Source organism: Hoplias malabaricus, chromosome X1 (genome assembly GCF_029633855.1).
Source record: "Hoplias malabaricus isolate fHopMal1 chromosome X1, fHopMal1.hap1, whole genome shotgun sequence".
NCBI lineage: Eukaryota > Metazoa > Chordata > Actinopteri > Characiformes > Erythrinidae > Hoplias > Hoplias malabaricus.
The window spans coordinates 25,843,414-25,867,537 of record NC_089818.1 but is presented as its reverse complement, the minus strand read 5'-3'; the positions used below and the strand labels follow the sequence as shown (position 1 = coordinate 25,867,537).

The window sequence follows — 24,124 nt, the reverse complement described above, 5'->3', positions numbered from 1 at the left end:
TGGAGAAGTGTTTGTGATGCAGAACTAACCATGATGCAACACCAGTGATCTCATTAATGCTCGTGGTGCAGTTCCATCAAATCCTCACAGAAAAGTAAGAGGTAAAAATAGGGGAACAAACTCCCTTTTAATTCCCTTCTTTTCAGAAGAAAGAGGTGATGATCATTTAAATGATGATAAGATTAATGTTAACACACAAACAGTTTAAACAATTACTTATTTTTTAAAAAGCCTTAAAAAGGAGGGTACAACAGGTCACGGAGATATATTTCTTAATTTATTTTATTAATGAGGGCCAGGCGGACCACCTGGAAGACAAGACGAACAAGACGAACAAACGAAAACTTCTCTCTCCACACTTTTACTTCTCTCCCCCGGGTTTACAGCGCAGTCAGGGCGAGAGAGGCGAGGATGGACAGAGTGATGACGACGTAGCCAGAGCGATTGACCTCCGTTATCTTCAAGCCCTTCCCGAAATCCCATATCTGAGAGGAGTGGGCGAGAGTGGGAGAGAATATGAGAATTTGTTGGTTGGGGGTGTTGAGGAACTCCAAATTAGTAAGTGCTCAATATCTGTGATTAAATATTGACCCGTCTCACATTACTTTAAACCAATTTCAAGCCTACGCTTGTTTCATTTTTGTAACAAAATAAATGTCACTTCTTGTCACTGCAGGTCTTTTTTTCAGCACGATTGCTGCCATGCACAACTCCTAAAACCAAGACCTGCTCTCATATTAAACTTCCTCCAGCAGCTCTGAGTATTAGCTTTAAACAAAGGCATCACCTGAATATGCTAAAGTTGCTAAATAACAAATGGAAAACAGAAGGGTCAGTTAACATTATGCAAATGGGATCACATGAAGAGGTCCCTCTGGCAAGAGGTGCGTTTATTCTTCACAAAAGGACATTCAGTTACATACTGTTCTTGGATAAATTATGCAGGTTTTGTAACTCATATCCCCTGGGGAAATCTGCTGGTTGTGATGCATGTATGTGTGTGTGTGTGTGTGTTTTTGTGAACATGAGGTAAAATGAGGAGAAAGGAGACAAAGGAAAGGGCAGCTGTAGTTGTGATGGGGATGTGCTTACCAGGTGACGGACGCCATTTAAGCTGTGATAAGCTACTGGGAAGGAGACAGCAAATTTGGCAGCAGTGATAAGTGCAGGACCAAAGGACAGAGAGTGAACCAGGTCCAGGTAATGGGGAAAACTGCCCGGCAACACCAGTGCAGCCAAAGCGAAGGCAGAAATACCTGAGGCAGACAGAATGTGCAAAACAGCTAACATCACACAACATAGCTAATGGTGCTGAGTAGAATGGCATGGCTAATCAGCTGATTTCCTTCATTAAACAATTTAAAAATACTATTTTGTGTGTGTGAGTGTGAGAGAGAGGTGAGAGAGAGAGAATATGTCCACCGATAAACCATAACTTTACGACCACCTCCTTATTTCTACACTCACTGCTTTTTTCTCAGCTCCACACGGGAGCACTGTTGCTGTGCATACTTTCATTCATTGTCTGTAACCCTTATCCAGTTCAGGGTCACGGTGGGTCTGGAGCCTACCCGGAATCAATGGGTGCAAGGTGGGAACACACCCTGGAGGGGGCACCACTCACACCTATAGACACTTTTGAGTCTCCAATCCACCTACCAACGTGTGTTTTTGGAGCGTGGGAGAAAACCGGAGCACCCGGAGGAAACCCATGCAGACACAGGGAGAACACACCACACTCTTCACAGACAGTCACCCGGAGGAAACCCACACAGACACAGAGAGAACACACCACACTCCTCACAGGCAGTCACCCGGAGGAAACCCACGCAGACACAGGGAGAACACACCACACTCCTCACAGACAGTCACCCGGAGGAAACCCACGCAGACACAGAGAGAACACACCACACTCCTCACAGGCAGTCACCCGGAGGAAACCCATGCAGACACAGGGAGAACACACCACACTCTTCACAGACAGTCACCCGGAGGAAACCCACGCAGACACAGGGAGAACACACCACACTCCTCACAGACAGTCACCCGGAGGAAACCCACGCAGACACAGAGAGAACACACCACACTCCTCACAGGCAGTCACCCGGAGGAAACCCATGCAGACACAGGGAGAACACACCACACTCCTCACAGACAGTCACCCGGAGGAAACCCACACAGACACAGAGAGAACACACCACACTCCTCACAGGCAGTCACCCGGAGGAAACCCACGCAGACACAGGGAGAACACACCACACTCCTCACAGACAGTCACCCGGAGGAAACCCACGCAGACACAGAGAGAACACACCACACTCCTCACAGGCAGTCACCCGGAGGAAACCCATGCAGACACAGGGAGAACACACCACACTCCTCACAGATAGTCACCCGGATGAAAACCCACGCAGACACAGAGAGAACACACCACACTCCTCACAGACAGTCACCCGGAGCGGGATTCGAACCCACAACCTCCAGGACCCTGGAGCTGTGACAGAGACACTACCTGCTGCTGCTCCACCATGCCACCCAGCAGGAGGATGTAGTTTTAAAAAAGAACTTTATTTTGCCCCCAAAGTACTACATACTTTATTGAATATTACTGTCAGTGTCTATAGTAAAATTTCCAATTTAAAATGAACACTGGAAAAGATTTGGGTTTTTTGCTCCTGGGGCTCCCCCTAGTGTAATTCATTTTTTACAGCACTGTACTGAAATCAATGGGGAGAAAGAGGGAGGGAGGTACAGAGTGTCGTTTCTGCAGTGCTGAGCCCCGAGTAGCAATGAAAGCCTCTGTTCTCTTTATTACAGGTCAGTGATGTATCACAATTTTGAAGGTGTAATTTCCCAAAAGCAAAACAACAAAAAGCTGTTCCCAATTGACTCACTGACCTTATGTTCCCATCCAAAGAGACACTAACATTTACACAAGGAAATATACAAACACACCTCAAGCTGTCTTTATTCTCACATCGAAATACAAGTTATATATCAGAAGGGATTAGAGGAAATAAAGAATGAGTGGGGAAAATAAATATCTATTTTTATCAGTGTGATTATTATGCAATTTTACAAAGAAGCAATCGAACGTGACCACAGAGACCAGACCTCTACATCACTGAATGTGTTTGAGATTATCTGGACTCTGTGTGTGTGTGTGTGTGTGTGTGTGTGTGTGTGTGTGTGTGTCTGTTTTACCTCCACTCAGAGCTATTCCTGTTCCTCTGTGAGTGATTGACATCACCATGGGGACTGACCACCTGCAAGACATAGTTACCATAGTAACACTGGCTCCTGGCATGTTACCATAATGATGGGGGAAAAAATGAACACACACACGACAAAAGTCCGACTAGATTTACGTGACTCCACATTTAATGGATGAAAAGAAAATTAAATCCCAGGATTACTTTCATTTTCATCTATAATATATAAAAATACTAGTTTGGCATCTTCAAAAGTTAAGACAGGATCAATGCACTGTGTCAAAACATTTAGTTCCTCCATTCAATTTCTTAATTAATGAGCGATATCTCACCGCTATCATATGCCTTTTGTAATTCTTTAAAAAGATCTAAACAATCCCTTATTAATGCAGTCGTCAGTATCGACTGGTTCCATGTAGGGCACACAAGGCATGCCCAGAGCTGACCACAACATCAAAACAATGCCCTTGCTCAGAGAGAACATACTGCTGACCACAGCTTCATGAAAATAGAACTAAATATAGAGAAAAAGTGCGTTAACTGTGGGCACGTTGTTCATGAAATTATAATGCGACAGCATTCTGAAAACAAATAAAACTAGTCTAAGACCGTGTGAATAAAACAAGTCTAAGACCGTGTGAATAAAACTAGTCTAAGACGGTGTGAATAAAACTAGTCTAAGACGGTGTGAATAAAACTAGTCTAAGACGGTGTGAATAAAACTAGTCTAAGACGGTGTGAATAAAACTAGTCTAAGACGGTGTGAATAAAACTAGTCTAAGACGGTGTGAATAAAACTAGTCTAAGACGGTGTGAATAAAACTAGTCTAAGACGGTGTGAATAAAACTAGTCTAAGACGGTGTGAATAAAACTAGTCTGAGACCGTGTGAATAAAACTAGTCTGAGACCGTGTGAATAAAACTAGTCTGAGACCGTGTGAATAAAACTAGTCTAAGACGGTGTGAATAAAACTAGTCTGAGACGGTGTGAATAAAACTAGTCTGAGACGGTGTGAATAAAACTAGTCTAAGACGGTGTGAATAAAACTAGTCTGAGACGGTGTGAATAAAACTAGTCTGAGACGGTGTGAATAAAACTAGTCTGAGACGGTGTGAATAAAACTAGTCTGAGACGGTGTGAATAAAACTAGTCTGAGACCGTGTGAATAAAACTAGTCTGAGACCGTGTGAATAAAACTAGTCTGAGACGGTGTGAATAAAACTAGTCTAAGACGGTGTGAATAAAACTAGTCTGAGACTGTGTGAATAAAACTAGTCTGAGACTGTGTGAATAAAACTAGTCTGAGACTGTGTGAATAAAACTAGTCTGAGACCGTGTGAATAAAACTAGTCTAAGACGGTGTGAATAAAACTAGTTTAAGACCGTGTGAATAAAACTAGACTAAAATCGTGTGAATAAAACTAGTCTGAGACCGTGTGAATAAAACTAGTCTAAGACGGTGCGAATAAAACTAGTCTGAGACCGTGTGAATAAAACTAGTCTAAGATCGTGTGAATAAAACTAGTCTAAGACGGTGTGAATAAAACTAGTTTAAGACCGTGTGAATAAAACTAGACTAAAATCGTGTGAATAAAACTAGTCTGAGACCGTGTGAATAAAACTAGTCTAAGACGGTGCGAATAAAACTAGTCTGAGACCGTGTGAATAAAACTAGTTTAAGACCGTGTGAATAAAACTAGACTAAAATCGTGTGAATAAAACTAGTCTGAGACCGTGTGAATAAAACTAGTCTAAGACGGTGCGAATAAAACTAGTCTGAGACCGTGTGAATAAAACTAGTCTAAGATCGTGTGAATAAAACTAGTCTGAGACCGTGTGAATAAAACTAGTTTAAGACCGTGTGAATAAAACTAGTCTAAGACCGTGTGAATAAAACTAGTCTAAGACCGTGTGAATAAAACTAGTCTAAGACCGTGTGAATTAAACTAGTCTGAGACGGTGTGAATTAAACTAGTCTAAGACGGTGTGAATTAAACTAGTCTAAGACCGTGTGAATTAAACTAGTCTAAGACGGTGTGAATTAAACTAGTCTAAGACCGTGTGAATTCAACTAGTCTAAGACCGTGTGAATTAAACTAGTCTGAGACCGTGTGAATAAAACTAGACTAAAATCGTGTGAATAAAACTAGTCTAAGACCGTGTGAATAAAACTAGTCTAAGACCGTGTGAATAAAACTAGTCTAAGACCGTGTGAATAAAACTAGTCTAAGACCGTGTGAATAAAACTAGTCTAAGACCGTGTGAATAAAACTAGTCTGAGACGGTGTGAATAAAACTAGTCTGAGACGGTGTGAATAAAACTAGTCTGAGACGGTGTGAATAAAACTAGTCTGAGACCGTGTGAATAAAACTAGTCTGAGACGGTGTGAATAAAACTAGTCTGAGACGGTGTGAATTAAACTAGTCTAAGACCGTGTGAATAAAACTAGTCTAAGACCGTGTGAATTAAACTAGTCTGAGACGGTGTGAATTAAACTAGTCTAAGACGGTGTGAATTAAACTAGTCTAAGACCGTGTGAATTAAACTAGTCTAAGACCGTGTGAATTAAACTAGTCTAAGACCGTGTGAATTAAACTAGTCTAAGACCGTGTGAATTAAACTAGTCTAAATGACTGTGAACTGCAAATATTCCTTCTCTATTGTGACATATGTCAGAGTAAAAAAATGATCTTAATGATGAAGTTAATTAAATAGTGAATTTTGATTAATGACAGGTGGGGGGTGCAGGGAGGTTCTCTGAGGTTACAGTGATTTCAGAATATGTGGGGTAATGAAACAGTCTCCGAGATAACCGAATGTTTTCGGTTAGTAGTAGGGCAGTCCCAAATACCGTTTTCAGTGCTTTGAGGCTTCAGTCCCATAATTGGGCGAATATTCTGTGTTGGTGTGTTGTGGGGGTTGTTTGTCGCTCAGCTTTAAAATCCCGAGTCCGTGCTGCAGCTCACGCTAAATCGCTCTCTAACTCGCTCATACACGCTGTGGCTAAGGGCACAGAGTACAAGAGTTAACCAGAGCCTCATGGAGGTGGTCTGGTCTAATTCGTGGCATAAAGCTGTAACTTCGACACCCTTTATATGTGTTGAAGGCCACAAACATCTGAAACATTGTAGAAATGCATAAATAATATTCTGAGATTTCAAATTCAAGGACTGTAGACGATTCTACTGTCAACACCACTTCACAACAACTTCTTATGATGGGCATGCAGAGTTACTGAAGAAACCTGAGCAGCGTCAAGAATGTTGGGACAATAAAGAGAACCCTTATCCAGTTCAGGGTGGCGGTGGGTCCAGAGCCTACTTGGAATCACTGGGCTCAAGGTGGGAATACACCTTGGAGGGGGTGCCTGTCCTTTACAAGGCGACACACACTCACACATTCACACCTACGGACACTTTTGAGTCTCCAATCCACCTACCAACGTGTGTTTTTGGAGCGCGAGAGGAAACTGAGCACCCCGGAGGAAACCCACGTGGACACAGGGAGAACACTGCACCACCATGAAAATTAAGAAGTACAGAAATGTACAAAAACTGAAGAAAAGGCTTATTCTATGACCACCCACGATAAATATAAGTTGTTTTGTTTTAATCCAATGTGAATTTGCTTTAATTTCAAAAAGATAAAATTATCGGTTATTAATATCGGTATCGGCTACTCCAAGAGGCCCCCAAAAACTTTAAATCGCATCCCAACTAAAAACATTCCTGCTTAGAAGAATATACCTCATACGTAATCTGCTGAAGTTTTTATAATCTCTCATTTCTTTTTCCTCACAAAAATGTTTACCTTGTAACACTTTGAGATTTGTGTTAAATGTATAATAAATGTATTATTTTTAATTTTTAATAATGTGGGTTTTCATATAGCAGAAACATCCATCCCAATCCTTACTTATGAAGCCTTTCACATTTTACTAGTGGAAGACCATCATATCAGGTGAGAACATTCTAGATTCTAGACTATTATTACAGCACCGATCTAGTCATTTTCAGCTGTGTCTGAACCATCTAAGGTTCTGAATTGATTGTGTAATCCTTCTCTCTCTCACTCTGTCACTCACACACACACACACACATACACCTTACCTATAGATGGATATATGGGGAGACAAAGGTCTGCTGAGTCGAGTGTTTTTGTCCCAGAACTTGTTCATCTCCTCTTTTGCTGAGGTTCCCATGGGGACAGCACTGGACAAATGCAAAACAACATAAACATTACAAGTAATGGAGTATACTGTACTAATACTACTAGTACCTCATTAACCACCACTAATTTGTATAAAAATGATACACAGTACAATGTTAGTGAGGGAACGTCAGCATCCAAGAAATCAGTGAAAGAAAATAATGCAGAAATAGAGGGAATTACATAGTGTAGGCTGAAATAAAACACAGATTTACACATTTCTGACTGTCAGGATTAAAGGTCTCTCAGTAGGCAGCGTATTGAAGGTGTCTAAGAATTGGGACAGCCCACATGTCAGTAGCGTGTTCACTGTGAGGTGAAGTGTTCTCTATGTCGACAGCTCACTAGGTTTTGGGACAGACCCATTATCTTCACTGCTATGAAATTATATTATATTATTGAAGCAAAATATATTTTCCTAAATATAGACAACCGCTTTAACAGCAAGTCATCATTAATGTTGCTGTATGAAATGCTTGTTCTCTGACTGATCGACTGAGCAAAACCATTAAGTAAAAAGTCTAACTGAAATTTTAACTGAAACATTACTCATTTTCCCGAAGACTGAGTCTAGTGCAAACATATGGCATCACAGCATGACACTGGCAACACAACAGTAAACGGAACGTAAAGCCTTTGCCTTTTTGTTTTTTTTTAATAAAATAAACATCATACAAACCCCAATCTGGGAAATGTTGGGACATTTTGCAAATCAAGAACCTATGTTTTCTTAATGTGCTCAAACCTGTTTAACTGACAAAATATTCTGTAAAAATGAACCAATTTAGAATTTAATGCTTGCAACACCCTCAAAAACCTTGGGACAGGGCCATGTTTTAATCGCTGTGTCACATCACTTTTTAAACATTTGGAAACTGAGGATACAAACTGTTGTGTTTCTACAAGTGAAGCTTTTGCCCATTCTTGCTTAACACAAGACTTCAGCTGCTGATCAGTCCATGGTCACTGTTGATATCTTCATGATGCGCCACACATTTTCAAAAGGAGACTGCAGGAAGGCATGCTGCTGTAGCATGTGCAGAACGAGGCCTGGCATCATCTTGCTAATATGACCATGGATCTCTCTCTAAAATCCCAGTTTATGCTTTTAACTCAGTGGTACTTTCAATAAAGTTTTTCTTCATTTCTCACCTAATATTCACCATTCACAGATGAAAGTCTGGCCAAAGCAGTGTAAACAAAATCACTTTTTAAAACGCTTTAACAAACAATACTCACTGCCTATACAGCGCGCTGAACTGTGTCCGTGATGAACTTAGACCCTGACGGGCCACCGTCCTAGAGAACAGAAGGAGAACAAGAACAATACAGCTATTACTGAATGGACTTAACAGAATTAGCAGTAAAAGCATTTTTGCACAGCTCCTCTGAGAGTCCAGTGAAATGTTAATGAACTGAATACTTCATTTGTCGACTAATCTTGAAGAAGCATCTATTACATCTTCTCTGATTTGCAAACTTTAACTTATTAATGAATCACAGTGTGATCTAAAGACAAGTGCTCAGCTGTGTTACACAAGGGTTTAATGAGCATAAACACCACACTGTCCAATCCTCTGGCTTTCCAGGACTGAAGGGACAAAAAAGCTAAGGCGCTTTACTCATGGTATCCAGGACCTGGAAGATTGCAAGTCTGTTTCAGGTTCAATTTGGTGTCATTTTAAGAGATGAAAATCAATCAAAATAGTCCAGTTAAAGGAAAATAGCTTAGGGGTAATTTTTACTAAACCATTAATAACATGTGATTTAAATTATATTCTGTTACACTTAATATACTCTGAGTGAACTAGTCTTGTTATTTTTGTCACTCTTCTAATAAAATACAGAATATATTACTCTGAGCTTTCCCTGACCTCTAAAGCACAATAAAATGAGCTTTAATTATTAATAATAATAAACAAATCAGTCACTAACATAAACAATCAGACCATGTCAAAATAATCGCTAATGAAAATATGTAGTAGCACAAAATACACCAATATACAGTTTTACACACTAGCTACAATACCTGTAAATGACTATAAATATATTTAACGTGTACTTAGAGTTGCAAAAATAACACGACAATTAGTGAAATGAAGTGAAACTTAAAGTAATTTAAATTACTTCTTAGTAATAATTTAGTACAAATTAGTGGTTCCAAAATAGTACACTTTAAGAGAGACTTCTAGAGACAAATATAATATTTTTTAGTCTTTATTTGAACAAAAATATGTCATATTTCTACAACAACAGCAACAACAAAGAGTATTTTTTTTCCGACTAAACACCCAAATAATAATTAATTAATTAAGGAGTTATTAATATAAGTTATTTCTATAAGTTACCGCTATCTGCTGAAGCCTCAGAGCGGACTCTGGACCTCGGCAAAAACTCAAGCAAACACCGCAATATACTCTTAAACACTGGCTTTCTGAGACCCTCAAAAACACTACCTAAAGACATTGAAATAAACATATAAACCCATATACAGACAAGAGCTATGCCCACACCCTGAAGTAAAACGTGAATGTTCTGTAAAGAGTCACTCAGCACTGACCTTAAAATCAACGCCATGTTTTTCTGAGGTAAGGACGTGACGTAGCGGATGTAGTAGATTTCCAGCAGCTCCGCACCGACCGGCGCTACTCTTCAAATCATCTGCACTCATATTTCCGTTTTATCAGCTTCACTTACTATATAGCTGTACTTTGTAGTTTCACAATTAAAAAATGTTGTCCATTTGTTGCTCTGCATACGTTTTTAAAATCTCCCTTCACAAGTTAGGACATTTTCCCCCTGGGAATTAAAAAGCTAACTGCAAGGTCTAAAAATTGTATCTACGCTAGGAGTAAATACACAGAAAAATAAAAATATAATAAATTCTTGTTTTCATACGTATTTTACTTTATACATATACCAAGAGGTTTCCACACACCATAAATGTGACAGAGGCATGTTTACCACTATGTTATCTCAACCTACATATTAATTACTTCTTTTTTTAAAATAAATTGGCAGCATAGGATACGAATTGTTGCAGCTTTGCAAGTGGAAATTGCCTGTTCTTGACTGTTACTAAATAGACCATGGTCTATGTTTTACTGATGCTCTTCATGATACGCCTTAGGAGACAGATCTGGAGTGCAAGTAGCTCATCCATCACTGCACATTTTGTGTTGGTCGTCCTCTAGTCTTTCACCAGTGGACACAGCCCACAGGATGCTTTTGGCTGGATATTTTTGCTTCGTGGACTATTCTACATTAACACTGAGGGGTTAAAAATTTTCAGCAGCCCTGCTGTGTCTGATCCACTCTAACATGACACACTCTAACACACCATTAGCATCAATCACTGCAGCACTGAGAATCATCCACCATGAAAAATCAGACCTGCTCTCTGGTGGTCCTGTGAGGGTCCTCGGACCATTAAAAAACAGAGATAAGGGGGACAAACAAAATATATGAGATGGACTACAGTATGTAAGAAAACACAAAGTGCTCCTGTGTGGTCAGTGGAGCTAGGAGTATACACAGTAAGTGTAGAAACAACGAGGTGGACATAATGTTGATTGATCTGTGTATTTGTGAGTGTGAGGGAGAAAGATATGGTGAGCAGTGGGCGATGCATTAGTGTGCTCTCTTGGTTATTTAGCATTTTATAATGTGTTAGTTTGTTTTAAAAAACCCATTTCCAAAAAAGTTTAGTCATTTGTTTTAGATATAAGAAAATATTATTTATATATATATATTTGTAATGTTATGAATCATAATGACATTTCAATGGTCAATGTCAAAAATGGATGGCACTGTGGCGCAGCAGTTATTGTTGCAGTCACAGCTCCAGAGACCCAGTGTCTGCATGGGTTTCCTCTGGGTGACTGTCTGTGAGGAGTGTGGTGTGTTCTCTCTGTGTCTGCGTGGGTTTCCTCTGGGTGACTGTCTGTGAGGAGTGTGGTGTGTTCTCTCTGTGTCCGCGTGGGTTTCCTCCGGGTGACTGTCTGTGAGGAGTGTGGCGTGTTCTCCCTGTGTCTGTGTGGGTTTCCTCCGGGTGACTGTCTGTGAGGAGTGTGGCGTGTTCTCCCTGTGTCTGTGTGGGTTTCCTCCGGGTGACTGTCTGTGAGGAGTGTGGTGTGTTCTCTCTGTGTCTGCGTGGGTTTCCTCTGGGTGACTGTCTGTGAGGAGTGTGGTGTGTTCTCTCTGTGTCCGCGTGGGTTTCCTCCGGGTGACTGTCTGTGAGGAGTGTGGCGTGTTCTCCCTGTGTCTGCGTGGGTTTCCTCCGGGTGACTGTCTGTGAGGAGTGTGGCGTGTTCTCCCTGTGTCTGTGTGGGTTTCCTCCGGGTGACTGTCTGTGAGGAGTGTGGCGTGTTCTCCCTGTGTCTGTGTGGGTTTCCTCCGGGTGACTGTCTGTGAGGAGTGTGGCGTGTTCTCCCTGTGTCTGTGTGGGTTTCCTCCGGGTGACTGTCTGTGAGGAGTGTGGCGTGTTCTCCCTGTGTCCGCGTGGGTTTCCTCCGGGTGACTGTCTGTGAGGAGTGTGGTGTGTTCTCTCTGTGTCCGCGTGGGTTTCCTCCGGGTGACTGTCTGTGAGGAGTGTGGTGTGTTCTCCCTGTGTCTGCGTGGGTTTCCTCCGGGTGACTGTCTGTGAGGAGTGTGGTGTGTTCTCCCTGTGTCTGCCTGGGTTTCCTCCGGGTGACTGTCTGTGAGGAGTGTGGTGTGTTCTTCCTGTGTCCGTGTGGGTTTCCTCCGGGTGACTGTCTGTGAGGAGTGTGGTGTGTTCTCTCTGTGTCTGCGTGGGTTTCCTCCGGGTGACTGTCTGTGAGGAGTGTGGTGTGTTCTCCCTGTGTCTGCGTGGGTTTCCTCCGGGTGACTGTCTGTGAGGAGTGTGGTGTGTTCTCTCTGTGTCTGCGTGGGTTTCCTCTGGGTGACTGTCTGTGAGGAGTGTGGTGTGTTCTCTCTGTGTCCGCGTGGGTTTCCTCCGGGTGACTGTCTGTGAGGAGTGTGGCGTGTTCTCCCTGTGTCTGCGTGGGTTTCCTCCGGGTGACTGTCTGTGAGGAGTGTGGCGTGTTCTCCCTGTGTCTGTGTGGGTTTCCTCCGGGTGACTGTCTGTGAGGAGTGTGGCGTGTTCTCCCTGTGTCTGTGTGGGTTTCCTCCGGGTGACTGTCTGTGAGGAGTGTGGCGTGTTCTCCCTGTGTCTGTGTGGGTTTCCTCCGGGTGACTGTCTGTGAGGAGTGTGGCGTGTTCTCCCTGTGTCCGCGTGGGTTTCCTCCGGGTGACTGTCTGTGAGGAGTGTGGTGTGTTCTCTCTGTGTCCGCGTGGGTTTCCTCCGGGTGACTGTCTGTGAGGAGTGTGGTGTGTTCTCCCTGTGTCTGCGTGGGTTTCCTCCGGGTGACTGTCTGTGAGGAGTGTGGTGTGTTCTCCCTGTGTCTGCCTGGGTTTCCTCCGGGTGACTGTCTGTGAGGAGTGTGGTGTGTTCTTCCTGTGTCCGTGTGGGTTTCCTCCGGGTGACTGTCTGTGAGGAGTGTGGTGTGTTCTCTCTGTGTCTGCGTGGGTTTCCTCCGGGTGACTGTCTGTGAGGAGTGTGGTGTGTTCTCCCTGTGTCTGCGTGGGTTTCCTCCGGGTGATTGTCTGTGAGGAGTGTGGTGTGTTCTCCCTGTGTCCGCGTGGGTTTCCTCCGGGTGACTGTCTGTGAGGAGTGTGGTGTGTTCTCCCTGTGTCCGCGTGGGTTTCCTCCGGGTGACTGTCTGTGAGGAGTGTGGTGTGTTCTTCCTGTGTCCGCGTGGGTTTCCTCCGGGTGACTGTCTGTGAGGAGTGTGGTGTGTTCTCTCTGTGTCTGCGTGGGTTTCCTCCGGGTGACTGTCTGTGAGGAGTGTGGTGTGTTCTCCCTGTGTCTGCGTGGGTTTCCTCCGGGTGACTGTCTGTGAGGAGTGTGGTGTGTTCTCCCTGTGTCTGCGTGGGTTTCCTCCGGGTGACTGACTGTGAGGAGTGTGGCGTGTTCTCCCTGTGTCTGCGTGGGTTTCCTCCGGGTGACTGACTGTGAGGAGTGTGGCGTGTTCTCCCTGTGTCTGCGTGGGTTTCCTCCGGGTGACTGACTGTGAGGAGTGTGGCGTGTTCTCCCTGTGTCTGCGTGGGTTTCCTCCGGGTGCTCTGGTTTCCTCCCACTCTCCAAAAACACACGTTGGTAGATGGATTGGAGACTCAAAAGTGTCCCTAGGTGTGAGTGTGTGAGTGAATGTGTGAGTGTGTGTCGCACTGTGAAGGACTGTTGCCCCCTCCAGGGTGTGTTCCTGCCTTGTGCCCAGGGATTCCAAATAGACTCCAGACCCACCACCGCCCTGAACTGGATAAAGGTTACAGACAATCAATGAATGAATGAATGTCCAAAACATGACCGCCATAAGTCATTTTTATATCTGTCATTGCACCATTAGAGTCGGTGCAGCAGAAAACCTGCCATATGCCTTACCATCCTTTATGGGAATGCTAGAATATAAAACGCTTTAATACACTTTACATGACCAGTTCTGAGCTCTGATGCATCCGGTAGCATAAATTAGCATTATTTGTTATGTATAAAAGCCATGTCAGCCTCCTGTTCCATAGCAGGACCTGTTTCTGTCAAAAGAGCAAAGTTAACTGGATGTTTTGTATATGATTTTATGTAAATTTATGTAAATACGATGTGCCGGCATGTAGGATTATATTCACTGAAGCTAGAAGATATATGACACAGTGTCTCTTAGTTCTGTCAGGAAAGTCAACAGGAAATGAAAGCAGTGTCAGTATCAAAAAATTAAATCTGTATTCTCTTTCTGAATTACACAAAGTGCAAATGCTATACACAGTTAATCGTTTATGTACAACAGTGAGCAGGAACATACTTTTACACATGGGATCTTTTACATAGTTCACACCATTTCTGCAACACATAGTCTTACCCATTGTTGACTGTCTAAGAGAAAATAAGTTCACCTATTATTACAGAGGAAACATTAGTGCCCCTTTCACACATCTGCAGTAATCCAGAAATGTTCCAGAGTTTTCCCAGAGGAGCTGTGTGTGTGTGAAAGCGACCACTCGCAGCATTGGTCCAGGACATTACCCGGACTTTATCCTTCTCACGCCCTGGTGCGGGAAATGTTCCAGGGTTCCTCCTGCACGCACTGCACAGGCTCCACGCTCACACCTAAAGCACGTGTTACCTTTCTCACTCGTCTTATGCACTGCACATGTGAATGACCGCTCCAGACCCGACACTCTGGAGTTTCTCTAGAAATTCTCAGAAGTTCATGTGTTAAAGAAGCATTTTTTGCTCCTGGGGCTCCCCCAAATTCATTTGTACAGCACTGTACTGATAAACAATGGGAAGGGCAAGGAGTTTTCTACCCTCCTCCACAGTTATATAGTGCAGTTTCTGCAATGCAGAGCCTGGAGTAGCAACAACAGAGGCTCTGTTATCCCTGCCACAACTCAGTGAGCATCACAATGATTTTTAAGCTGTAATTGTAAGGTTAAAACATTACTTAGTGTTCCTTTAAGTTGCTAAATTTAAAATATTGAAAAGTAACCTATATTTACTGCGCAACAACTGTGGCCCATGTTAGATATTTTCCCAATATTTAAATATTTAAAAATATTGTGTTGTCACTTATAGATCATTAATTTTATTAACAATTACCACAGAATGGACAACTGTATGAGGCCATGAAGCTGAGTTGCCTTAATAAACATAACAAATCATACTTGAAGTTTTGTTTGTCTTTGCAGATGAGCATTAAGGGAACAGATTTTATACAAACAGCTAAAAGGAGTCAGTGAATGGAACATAGCTGTGGATTAACAGGAGTGTATTTATAAAGATTGAAAGCAAGCCATTCTGTTGAATTCTGGATCCACTGCAGAGGCCTTATGGACCGCAAAATATCAGCCAGCAGCGAGTTGCAGTTGTCAAGTCTTGAGATGACAAGAGTCTGAACAAGCACCCGGGTAGCCTCTCTAGAGAGAACACTTAAAACCCTCACTCTCTGTCTCTAGGGGGGCCACAGGGGGCTTGTTCAGTTACTTGTCATCTCAAGATCTTCAGAGTAGGCCACTTCTCACTGCAAAAGACTGAAAAGCAATCCTATGGATATTTTACATCTCTCCCCAAAGCTGTTTTACCACACTTTGTCTTGCAGAAAAGACTTCCTTGTGCCTAGTCCAGCAACCTGCAGGGACCCTCTGTAGTTATATTTCTGTTTCTATTCTTTTTATCTCATTATTATATATTAATCAGACAGTTATTTTAGGAATGATCAACTCTGTCTTCATTTAGTCTGAGACATCCACATCCATGTGAGACTACTCCAGGTCCCTGCTTCCATTGAATCTCAGGATGAAAGGTCCCTAGACTTGAGGAAGGTCTAGAGATATAGTTTTTGTACTTACAGGAACAGGAACTTACAGGAACCTTTAATGTTGGGAATTCAGTGAATACGAGGTTATGACACTCATATCTGAAAATCATGGATGTAGTAGCCTGGTTCCCTGTGTGTATTGTGTAGCCTTAGAACACCTCAGGGTGTTTTCTATAAGCATCTGCCTGTGGTGTGCACACTTCAGTTCCTATTCTGATGTTGGATAAAAGACTAATAAATTATATACAGTGTTTGTAGCAGATTTCATTTATGTTTTTTTTTAAAGATATTGTAATTAATAAAGATGTTCATGACTCAAAATCCTTCACTGCAGTGTAGTCCAAACTGCTATAAGGCAGCGTTAGATGGGACCCCCACTCCCTTCCCCCACTCATAAATCTCCCATTCCCTACACCCCTCCATTTTGACTTATGTCCCATGTGAGGAGGACTAGGTGTTACATTCATCTTCTGAAACACTTCATACTCCACCAGTGTTGGGTGTGTCCAGAGCCTGAAACATTAGACCCAACACACTGTAGACCTTTCATCCCCAGTCCATCGCAGGAATCTCACACTAACACCACTATTCTCACCTGTGGAGAACCCAGTCAACCTACCAACATGTGTTTTTGGAACGTGAGAGCAAACCAGTGTGTCCAGTGATTCTGGGTAGACTCCGGACACACCGCCACCCTGAACTAGAGAAGGGTTACAAACAATGAATGAATGAATGAATGAATGTCCAAAACATGACATAAGTCGTTTATATCCTTCACTGCACTGGTAGAGCCAGTGCAACAGAAAACCTGCTGTCAGACTGGCGCCCCCTACAGGGTGTGTTCCTGCCTTGCGCAGAGTGGATAAGAGTTACAGACAATGAATGAATGTTTTTTTTTCTGTTGTCAGAAAACAACAAGTCTTTATTGCAGTGTTTCTAAAAGTAAGGTGTCCATCATCACAGTCAAATACACAAAGGCATGGAAATGAAACAAAACTATAGCTGATGTAAACAGTGAAATCTGTTACCCGTTTATTGGATATTTGGATTTCACTGATATCATCATGAATATCATTGACAAAATTGACTATATCGCAAATTTTGACAATTATGCAAAGATAAAATACAGAATCAAGCTGAAAATGTATTAAGTTACAGCTCAAAATACTGAGCCACAGGAAACACATTAAGGCACAGTCTAGAAACATTAAGTTAAAATACAAAGACATTAAAGAACTAAGGCTAAAGCATTAAAGCTCTGTGGACCCTTATGGGTTAACTCATGCAGTCATTTTAAAACAATAGTTACACTCTCAGAAATAAAGGTACATTACTGTCTCTAAAGCTACAAACAGTGTAGTGTATCTTTAAAGGTACAGACAGTGTAGTGTATCTTTAAAGGTACAGCAGTGGTGTTAGAGTCCAGTTGTGTTCCCTAAAGGTTCATTAGATTCTCTTCTCCAGAAGGAGAGGGGGATCTCTGTAATCTTTCATTATACAACTGTGGAGAATAAAAGAACACAATAAAAGTCCTGGAGATGAAATGCGGCGAATGACATCAACACAATTTTATATAATAGAATAAGGTACTATTATGTTTCCTAATTAAAGGTACTGGCAGTGACCGTTTCTCTGACAGTGTAGGGTCATGAATCTTTAGTTGTGTTTAGAGGAATGATGCATCTATTATGAAAAATGACCTCACCTTTCCACCTTTACAGTTTTACTCTTAAATATACACCCTCAAATATACTCACATATTACTGCCTCCTCACACTACGGTGCTCATTTTAGGACATCATCAGACATCAGAGAAAATGGCATCTTTCTATAAAGGCATAGGCTCTGGAAAACGTCCCAGCTCTCAGCCCTTGTGACAAATGAACACAGATATTTTGACCTCGCGCCAAACAATTACCTGGCAAAGCAGCCCTGGATTAAAATGGCTTCAAGAAAATCAGCCTCAGATATAATGGCATCAGGCAAAACAGCCCTGGAGAAAGGCATCAAGCCAACAGTCTGAGCTATAAAGATATCAATCAAGTATCAGATAAAAAAAGGCATTAGGCAAGTCACAGGTACTAAGGCATCAGGCAAAATAATCACAGATAAAAAATCATCTGCAAAATAGTCTCAGATACTAAGGCATTTGGGAAAGTGGTCTGAGAATTAAGGCATCAGGCAAAACAGCCCTGGAAAAAAGGCATCAAGCAAACAGTCTCAGCTTTAAAGACATTAATCAAGAGGCATCAAGCAAAAATATATTTCAATAAATATGCATCAAGCAAATAGTCTTGGATTCAAAAGGCATCAGGCAAAAAGAACAGAAGAAAAGTTAACTTTATATGTGATACATTTGTTCCTGTAACATGTAGCAAATAGTTGTAGAGTATAAGCTGAGGCTTCATCATCATCTAAAAAAATAACTGCACAGTTCAGATAAATGTTATGGCTGGGGTTTATGGTCTTCTTTCATAACCATATGAAAATGTAGCTGCAGAAAATAACCCGGTTAATAAAGAATGAACTAGTGAATGCCATACAGCTTTAGGGTTGTCCTTAACTGAAGCTGACCCTTACATCTATGTCCCTATGATGTCCACTCGTGTGAGATCTGGGACAAAACAGAGTTTTCCAGAGAGAGAAATAAAAGTAATTCATCTGAAATTTGGTTCTGAGGTCTGAGGATGTCCTAAAGACACTGAAGAGCACATGCCCTACACACATGGGTCTGCACAAACACACACACACAAACACAAACACACACACAAACACACACACACACAAACACACACTCATACATGTTCAGTCTCATTGTACGTTCTTTGTTGATTAGTAGTATGTCTCTTTCTCCACCCAACCTGTGAATAAAACAGAGGAGAAACTATGAAATATTGTTGCATTTTTGACCAATCACTGTCCAAATAAAAAATGACTGAATACGTTATTAAAAGGTTCCTTCACCTCCTGGTCTCCTCCTCAGTATGAACTTACGGACTTCATCATAAATGAAGATGAGTATACTGTACGGCAGAGCACAGAACCACCAGTAAACCCTGGACACAGAGAGAGAGAGAGAGAGAGAAAGAGAGAGAGAGAGAGAGTGTGAGAGAGAGTGAGAGTGAGTGAGTGAGAGAGATAGAGAGAGAGAGTGAGTGAGTGAGAGTGTGAGAGAGAGAGAGTGAGAGAGAGAATGATAGTGAGAGAGAGTGAGCAAGAGAGAGAAAGAGAGAGAGAGAGAGAGACACAGTGTGTGTGAGAGAGATAGAGAGAGTGAGTGAGTGAGAGTGTGAGAGAGAGAGAGAGAGAATGATAGTGAGAGAGAGTGAGCAAGAGAGAGAAAGAGAGAGAGAGAGAGAGAGAGAGAGAGAGAGAAAGAGAGAGAGAAAGAGAGAGAGAGAGAGAGAAAGAGAGAGAGAGAGAGAGAGAGAGAGCGAGAGAGAGAGAGAGTGAGTGAGAGTGTGTGAGAGAGAGAGTGAGAGAGAGAGAAAGAGAGAGAGAGAGAGAAAGAGAGAGAGAGAGAGAGAGAGAGAGCGAGAGAGAGTGAGTGAGAGTGTGTGAGAGAGAGAGTGAGAGAGAGAGAAAGAGAGAGAGAGAGAGAAAGAGAGAGAGAGAGAGAGAGAGAGAGAGAGAGAGAGAGAGAGATGTGTGACAAAACAAGGAAAAATTAAGGTTAAAAACATACTGAGAAAATCTGTAGTGAGACCTTTTACATATTAACATTATTATTTATTTACTCTAGTTGGCAAAAATGATCCTTTCTAATTTATGAACTCAGCTAACACAGATATTCTAATAGAAAAGTATAGTAACTTGTATAAACTCCAGGAATGCATTGCCAGTAAAATGTAAAAAAAATATATATATATATAATACGCCCTGGAGTAGCTGCATATGAGCCAAAGGTCACCAAGTCCAATGCCAAGGGTCTGATGAAGGAATATAACTTTATACATGGTGCATGTGTGTAGTAGGGATGGGCTATTCAATGAGTCTTTACTATTGATTTTTGTGGTGTTAATTGAATGCCAATCTGTCAATCCCCCTGCATCCTGGGCCCTAAACGTTCTTTGGAGTTATTGGACTAGCTCAGCTATTCTGAGTTCAGAGCCGATTCCACACTGTTAGCAGGACGACTCGGCTCCTTCTGCTCAGTTTAACTTGAGCTATGTAAGTAATGTAAGTTTTGGAGGAGGGTAGAATATCATATCCCTCCCCACCCTCTAACTGTTGAATTCAGTACAGCACTAACCCAGGAGTAAAAACAACCCCAAATGTTATCTAGTGTTCTTTTAAAGGTAAGTGCATTATTATGATATTATATTACCATTCAATCGCTGGCTAAAAAATTTAAAATGACAATAATACCATTTATCGCCATTATTTCTGGGACAATATTTGGACCACAAAAATGGCTATTGTTACAGTCCTCGCATGCAATCGATTGTTCTATTACATTAAATGACTTTCAAATAATTCTTAACTCACAAAGTCATTCCCTTCCCTAGTGCACAGGTGTGTGAATGTGTGTCTTACTTGAGAGGGTACATGCGAAGAGCGACGTCCATTCCAGGGCAGTAGGACAGGAACGCAGCCAGAGCCGTCTCAGCAAACAGACCAAAGATGAGAATCTTATTCCTACAGGACACAGGAGTGATCTCTCAATACAAACATATCAAACTCAACAACCATGAAAAGTGACTCTGAAATACTGTTTGTTTTATATATATACTCTGCCTTGACAAAACCTATCAAAAAAAACCCCCAGTAGATCTTGTAGCATGTGGCATATTAAAAGCTTTCTATTTCTAAAACGTACATATTATGCCCATTTGAGTCAAAAACATTTGAAAATCACCAGTTCAAGCACGTTTTGCCTCAGCCATCCGAGACGAAGCACAACAGCACCCCCTTGTGTATCTGCCCCTAAAGTGATTGAGTATGACTGAATGACTGCCTATGTATGTATTTCATAAGTGAGTGAGATACAAGCCAGTTCCATGAAGTGGTTCCTTCTGTCTCTTGCATACACAAGTATTTCTAACTTCTCTAACACACACACACACACACACACCTCATGCCCTGCTGGAAGAGGGAATTCCTGCGTGTTTTACAGATGATGAGGTCGGCCCATTGCACCACCACAATGCTGACGAAGAAGGAGGTATGGCAGGTGAACTCCACAATTTTACGCTGCTCATAGGTCTGTGAAAGGAACACATAAGTGGCTTGTTTTTGTTTTCATATTTCCAAGTTGACACACATTAGGTCTGTCCCAAAACCTACTGAGCTCTAAGGAGGCAGTGACTCCGTAGACAGCTGTTTAAGTCGGCAGCGCTCTGTCGGTTGTTTGTCTTCATGAGGCGGATTATTGAGATGCCGTAGTTAGAGAGCGACAGCGGCCTCAGCGTTTCAGGGCTATGGGCTATAGATTTTCGTGTTCCCGTTTTTATCGCTATTTTAATTATTTTTCCTCTGGGAGAGAGGGAGGGTTCGATGCCGCCTTAAAATTCAGCCAGATTAAGGTATCTCAGCAGGCAGTATTTTTAAGGTGTGTTGCTACCTGATTTGTGCAAATTGCCCAATTTGGACGGCGCATGTTGTCCAAAAATTGGATTAAAAATATCAATTAGCAAAGTGTACACAAGCCTGATGAAGCATGCACAATCCAAATCGGGCAACGGCGCAAATCTGGTTGGACAAGGTGTCTCAGAACTGGGTCAGCTTATGTGTCTGGAGCGCACACTCTATGATGTAAAAAGTTCTCCATGTAGACAGCTCCCTTAATTTTGGGACAGACCCATTATCTGCTCAATAAACTACAACAGTAATTTACACTATACTTTTAAAAATACATTTAAAGTTCTATTTTCTTATATTACACTGTTGCTGTCAATTCCAGAGCTAACATTGCTGTATCATAACAAGTGAAATGAGGAAAACCAAGAGCATTGTTCCTGAAGGTGTCGGTGTTAGCAGGTTGTTATTACTGGTGGACACATAGCTAGCATTACAAAAAGAGTAGATTAACATGTTTGGATAGTTTGCCCTTGGTGAAACTACATTTTAAATACAATACCACATTCTGTGTGTGTGTGTGTGTGTGTGTGTGTGTGTGTGTCTGCACGTGTGTATACCCATTGCTGTCCATAGCTGTCTTCAACGTCATTGACGTTGCGGTCGTCCCACTCCAGACGTATTCCCAGAAGTGTGTACGGCAAGAACCCGTTTTCCGCCAAAATCACAAAGTAGGTGAAGAACCCCGCCAAGGCCTGGATCATACCTGCACACAAACAATTATCACTGCATTACCAAGCGTACACATATCCAAGCTAATGCAAAGATACTTTTGTGGGCCAGGGCTCAGAGGAATCAGAATCAAAGCAACCTGAATGTGGGTGAAATTTAATTTACAGCACACTGTCAAGAGAGTTAGAGTCATATCACAGACAAAACCAAGCAATCAGCCATTTTCTTCAACAATTCGTCTTCAGAATATGAAACAGTCGCCCTATTGATTTCTAACGGCCTGGATGTGTCAGATATTCTGTAGTAAACCTATTCTGTAGGCCCTCCTCTACGGACAAAATACATTCACAGTGACTACAGACCAATTACATTCTCTATATTATGTGAACTGTCATTATAGAAAGATATTAAATGATCACTTTAATATGTAAAATGTAAACTAGAGATGGCACGATACCACTTTTTTAGGTCCGATACTGATACCGATATTTTACATTTGGGTATCTGCCGATACCGATACTAATAGGTAACTAATTGTAACATTATTATATTATAAGAAATACATTGCACCCAAAACACAGTTCAGTTGCCAGTACTGATTTAAACATAGCTTTTCACAGCAGTTAGCTGGTCACCACTATTCAGAAATTTATCCTGAAATTTTAAAACTTAAAGCAAAACTTTAAATATATGGATCAAAAGTAGTATTCAAAATGAAAGTAGTGCAAACATGGCTTTTTGTGACCCTCAGCTAATATTAAGATGTCTGTCGGTTCAATCTTTTTCCATCACATGAAACCTGAAGTTCAACTCAGTGAAATCTCTATACAAAACTTAACACTTGTATAAAAACATTTCCAGTATAAAAAATACAAATATGTTCGTGGTGTTATTCCCAACATTGCTACCACCTTGTGAGACAGTAGCATTACGCAAAATACACTCGGCGGTGTTGCTGTTTTCTTCATTGACTGTGAAGTAACTCCAAACTGCTGACGTGTTTACAGGCCTCTCACAACAGTCGCTCTATCACGTGATGCCTGTGGGTCCTATGCGAAAGTGCTGCATTGGCTTACGGCACGTTGCAAATTTCACCCAAGAAATTTTTTTTTATATTTAATAGATTGGATGTTTTGTTTCTTTCTAATATCCGATATAGCAATTTAGGCCAGAATCGGACCGATACCGATACTGAATATCGTATCGGCACATCTCTAATGTAAACACATAAAAAGAGAGTACAATTAAACTATACAAGGTTTACACAATGGGATGTCTGTGTCCAGAGTGGGTGTGGGTTCTCTTTTGGATTTATAATGTACATATTATTGATAATACCTCAGTCATCATTATCCTTTTTTTTTTTTATAATTGGCTCTTCGTGAGTCATCTACAGATTTAATCATCATCCTGATCCTCCTGGTCCTTCTTTGCATAGAGCTACAATACTACAACATTTTTATATATCCTCCTGCATGCAAACTGGTTTTACACAGAGGCCCTAAGATTACATGGCTGTTGTTTTAATTAAGGTATGGCCACAAATAACATATGGAGGTCATGAGATAATATACTGAGGCCACTAAATATATCATGTGGCCTCAGTCTATTATATTTGGGCCTCACTATATTATTGTCTTGTGACCTCAATATATTATTTTGTGACCACACCGTATTATAAAGCACCACATTGTAATCTTAGGGGCTCTGTAGTTTTATATAAATCCAAACATTAGTTTAAATGTATGGTGAAGCAAAATCAGTCATAAAGTGAACTAGCATCAGACGGGATGATGGCAGAGACTCACTGAGGCAGGGCTTAACTGGTTTGTATTTGTATGTGGCAAACAATCAGACTCCTCCAACTAAATCCACTACATCTATTTTTTTACATGAAACGGGGAAAAGCAAAAACATTGATTTCACTGAGTTCAAGGAAAAATGAGACAGCTCAGTTCTCTTCTTTCTATAGAACTACTCCAATTACCCAAGGTCATGGACTTCCTCAAATCTTCAGTTCCCTCAATATCTCACATTTTAGAGTGCAACAAAAAGTGAT

At 41.6% G+C, this 24,124-nt stretch overlaps 2 protein-coding genes across 3 annotated transcripts in view; both read right to left on the bottom strand.

Moving 5' to 3' along the window:
- Positions 1–266: 266 nt before the first annotated feature.
- On the bottom strand, positions 267–10,082 carry LOC136675933 (succinate dehydrogenase cytochrome b560 subunit, mitochondrial-like). The gene is made up of 6 exons (XM_066652751.1): positions 9,984–10,082; positions 8,663–8,722; positions 7,324–7,425; positions 3,205–3,266; positions 1,093–1,256; positions 267–485 (listed from the first exon to the last, which is right to left on the bottom strand). The coding sequence occupies exons 1-6, from the start codon at positions 9,998–10,000 to the stop codon at positions 381–383; spliced, it is 510 nt and encodes a 169-aa protein (XP_066508848.1). The 5' UTR covers positions 10,001–10,082; the 3' UTR covers positions 267–380.
- Positions 10,083–18,358: 8,276 nt separating this feature from the next.
- Positions 18,359–24,124, bottom strand: part of LOC136675429 (sodium/potassium-transporting ATPase subunit alpha-2-like) — a 38,414-nt gene continuing 32,648 nt past the window's right edge. For both annotated transcript variants that reach the window (XM_066651975.1, XM_066651976.1), the window contains exons 20-24: positions 21,954–22,099; positions 20,891–21,021; positions 20,353–20,454; positions 18,781–18,872; positions 18,359–18,677 (exon numbers count right to left, since the gene is read on the bottom strand). In XM_066651975.1, coding sequence (XP_066508072.1) covers positions 18,649–18,677; positions 18,781–18,872; positions 20,353–20,454; positions 20,891–21,021; positions 21,954–22,099 — 500 coding nt within the window. In that variant the 3' untranslated portion in view covers positions 18,359–18,648. The remainder of the gene's footprint in view (positions 18,678–18,780; positions 18,873–20,352; positions 20,455–20,890; positions 21,022–21,953; positions 22,100–24,124) is intronic.

Excerpts from the sequence above, each read along its gene's own strand:
- LOC136675933 (XM_066652751.1), bottom strand. Across the intron at positions 7,426-8,662 it reads TTCAGCGCGCTGTATAGGCA|TGCTGTCCCCATGGGAACCT; the intron begins GTGAGTATTGTT and ends GCATTTGTCCAG. Across the intron at positions 3,267-7,323 it reads CCCCATATATCCATCTATAG|GTGGTCAGTCCCCATGGTGA; the intron begins GTAAGGTGTATG and ends TATGTCTTGCAG.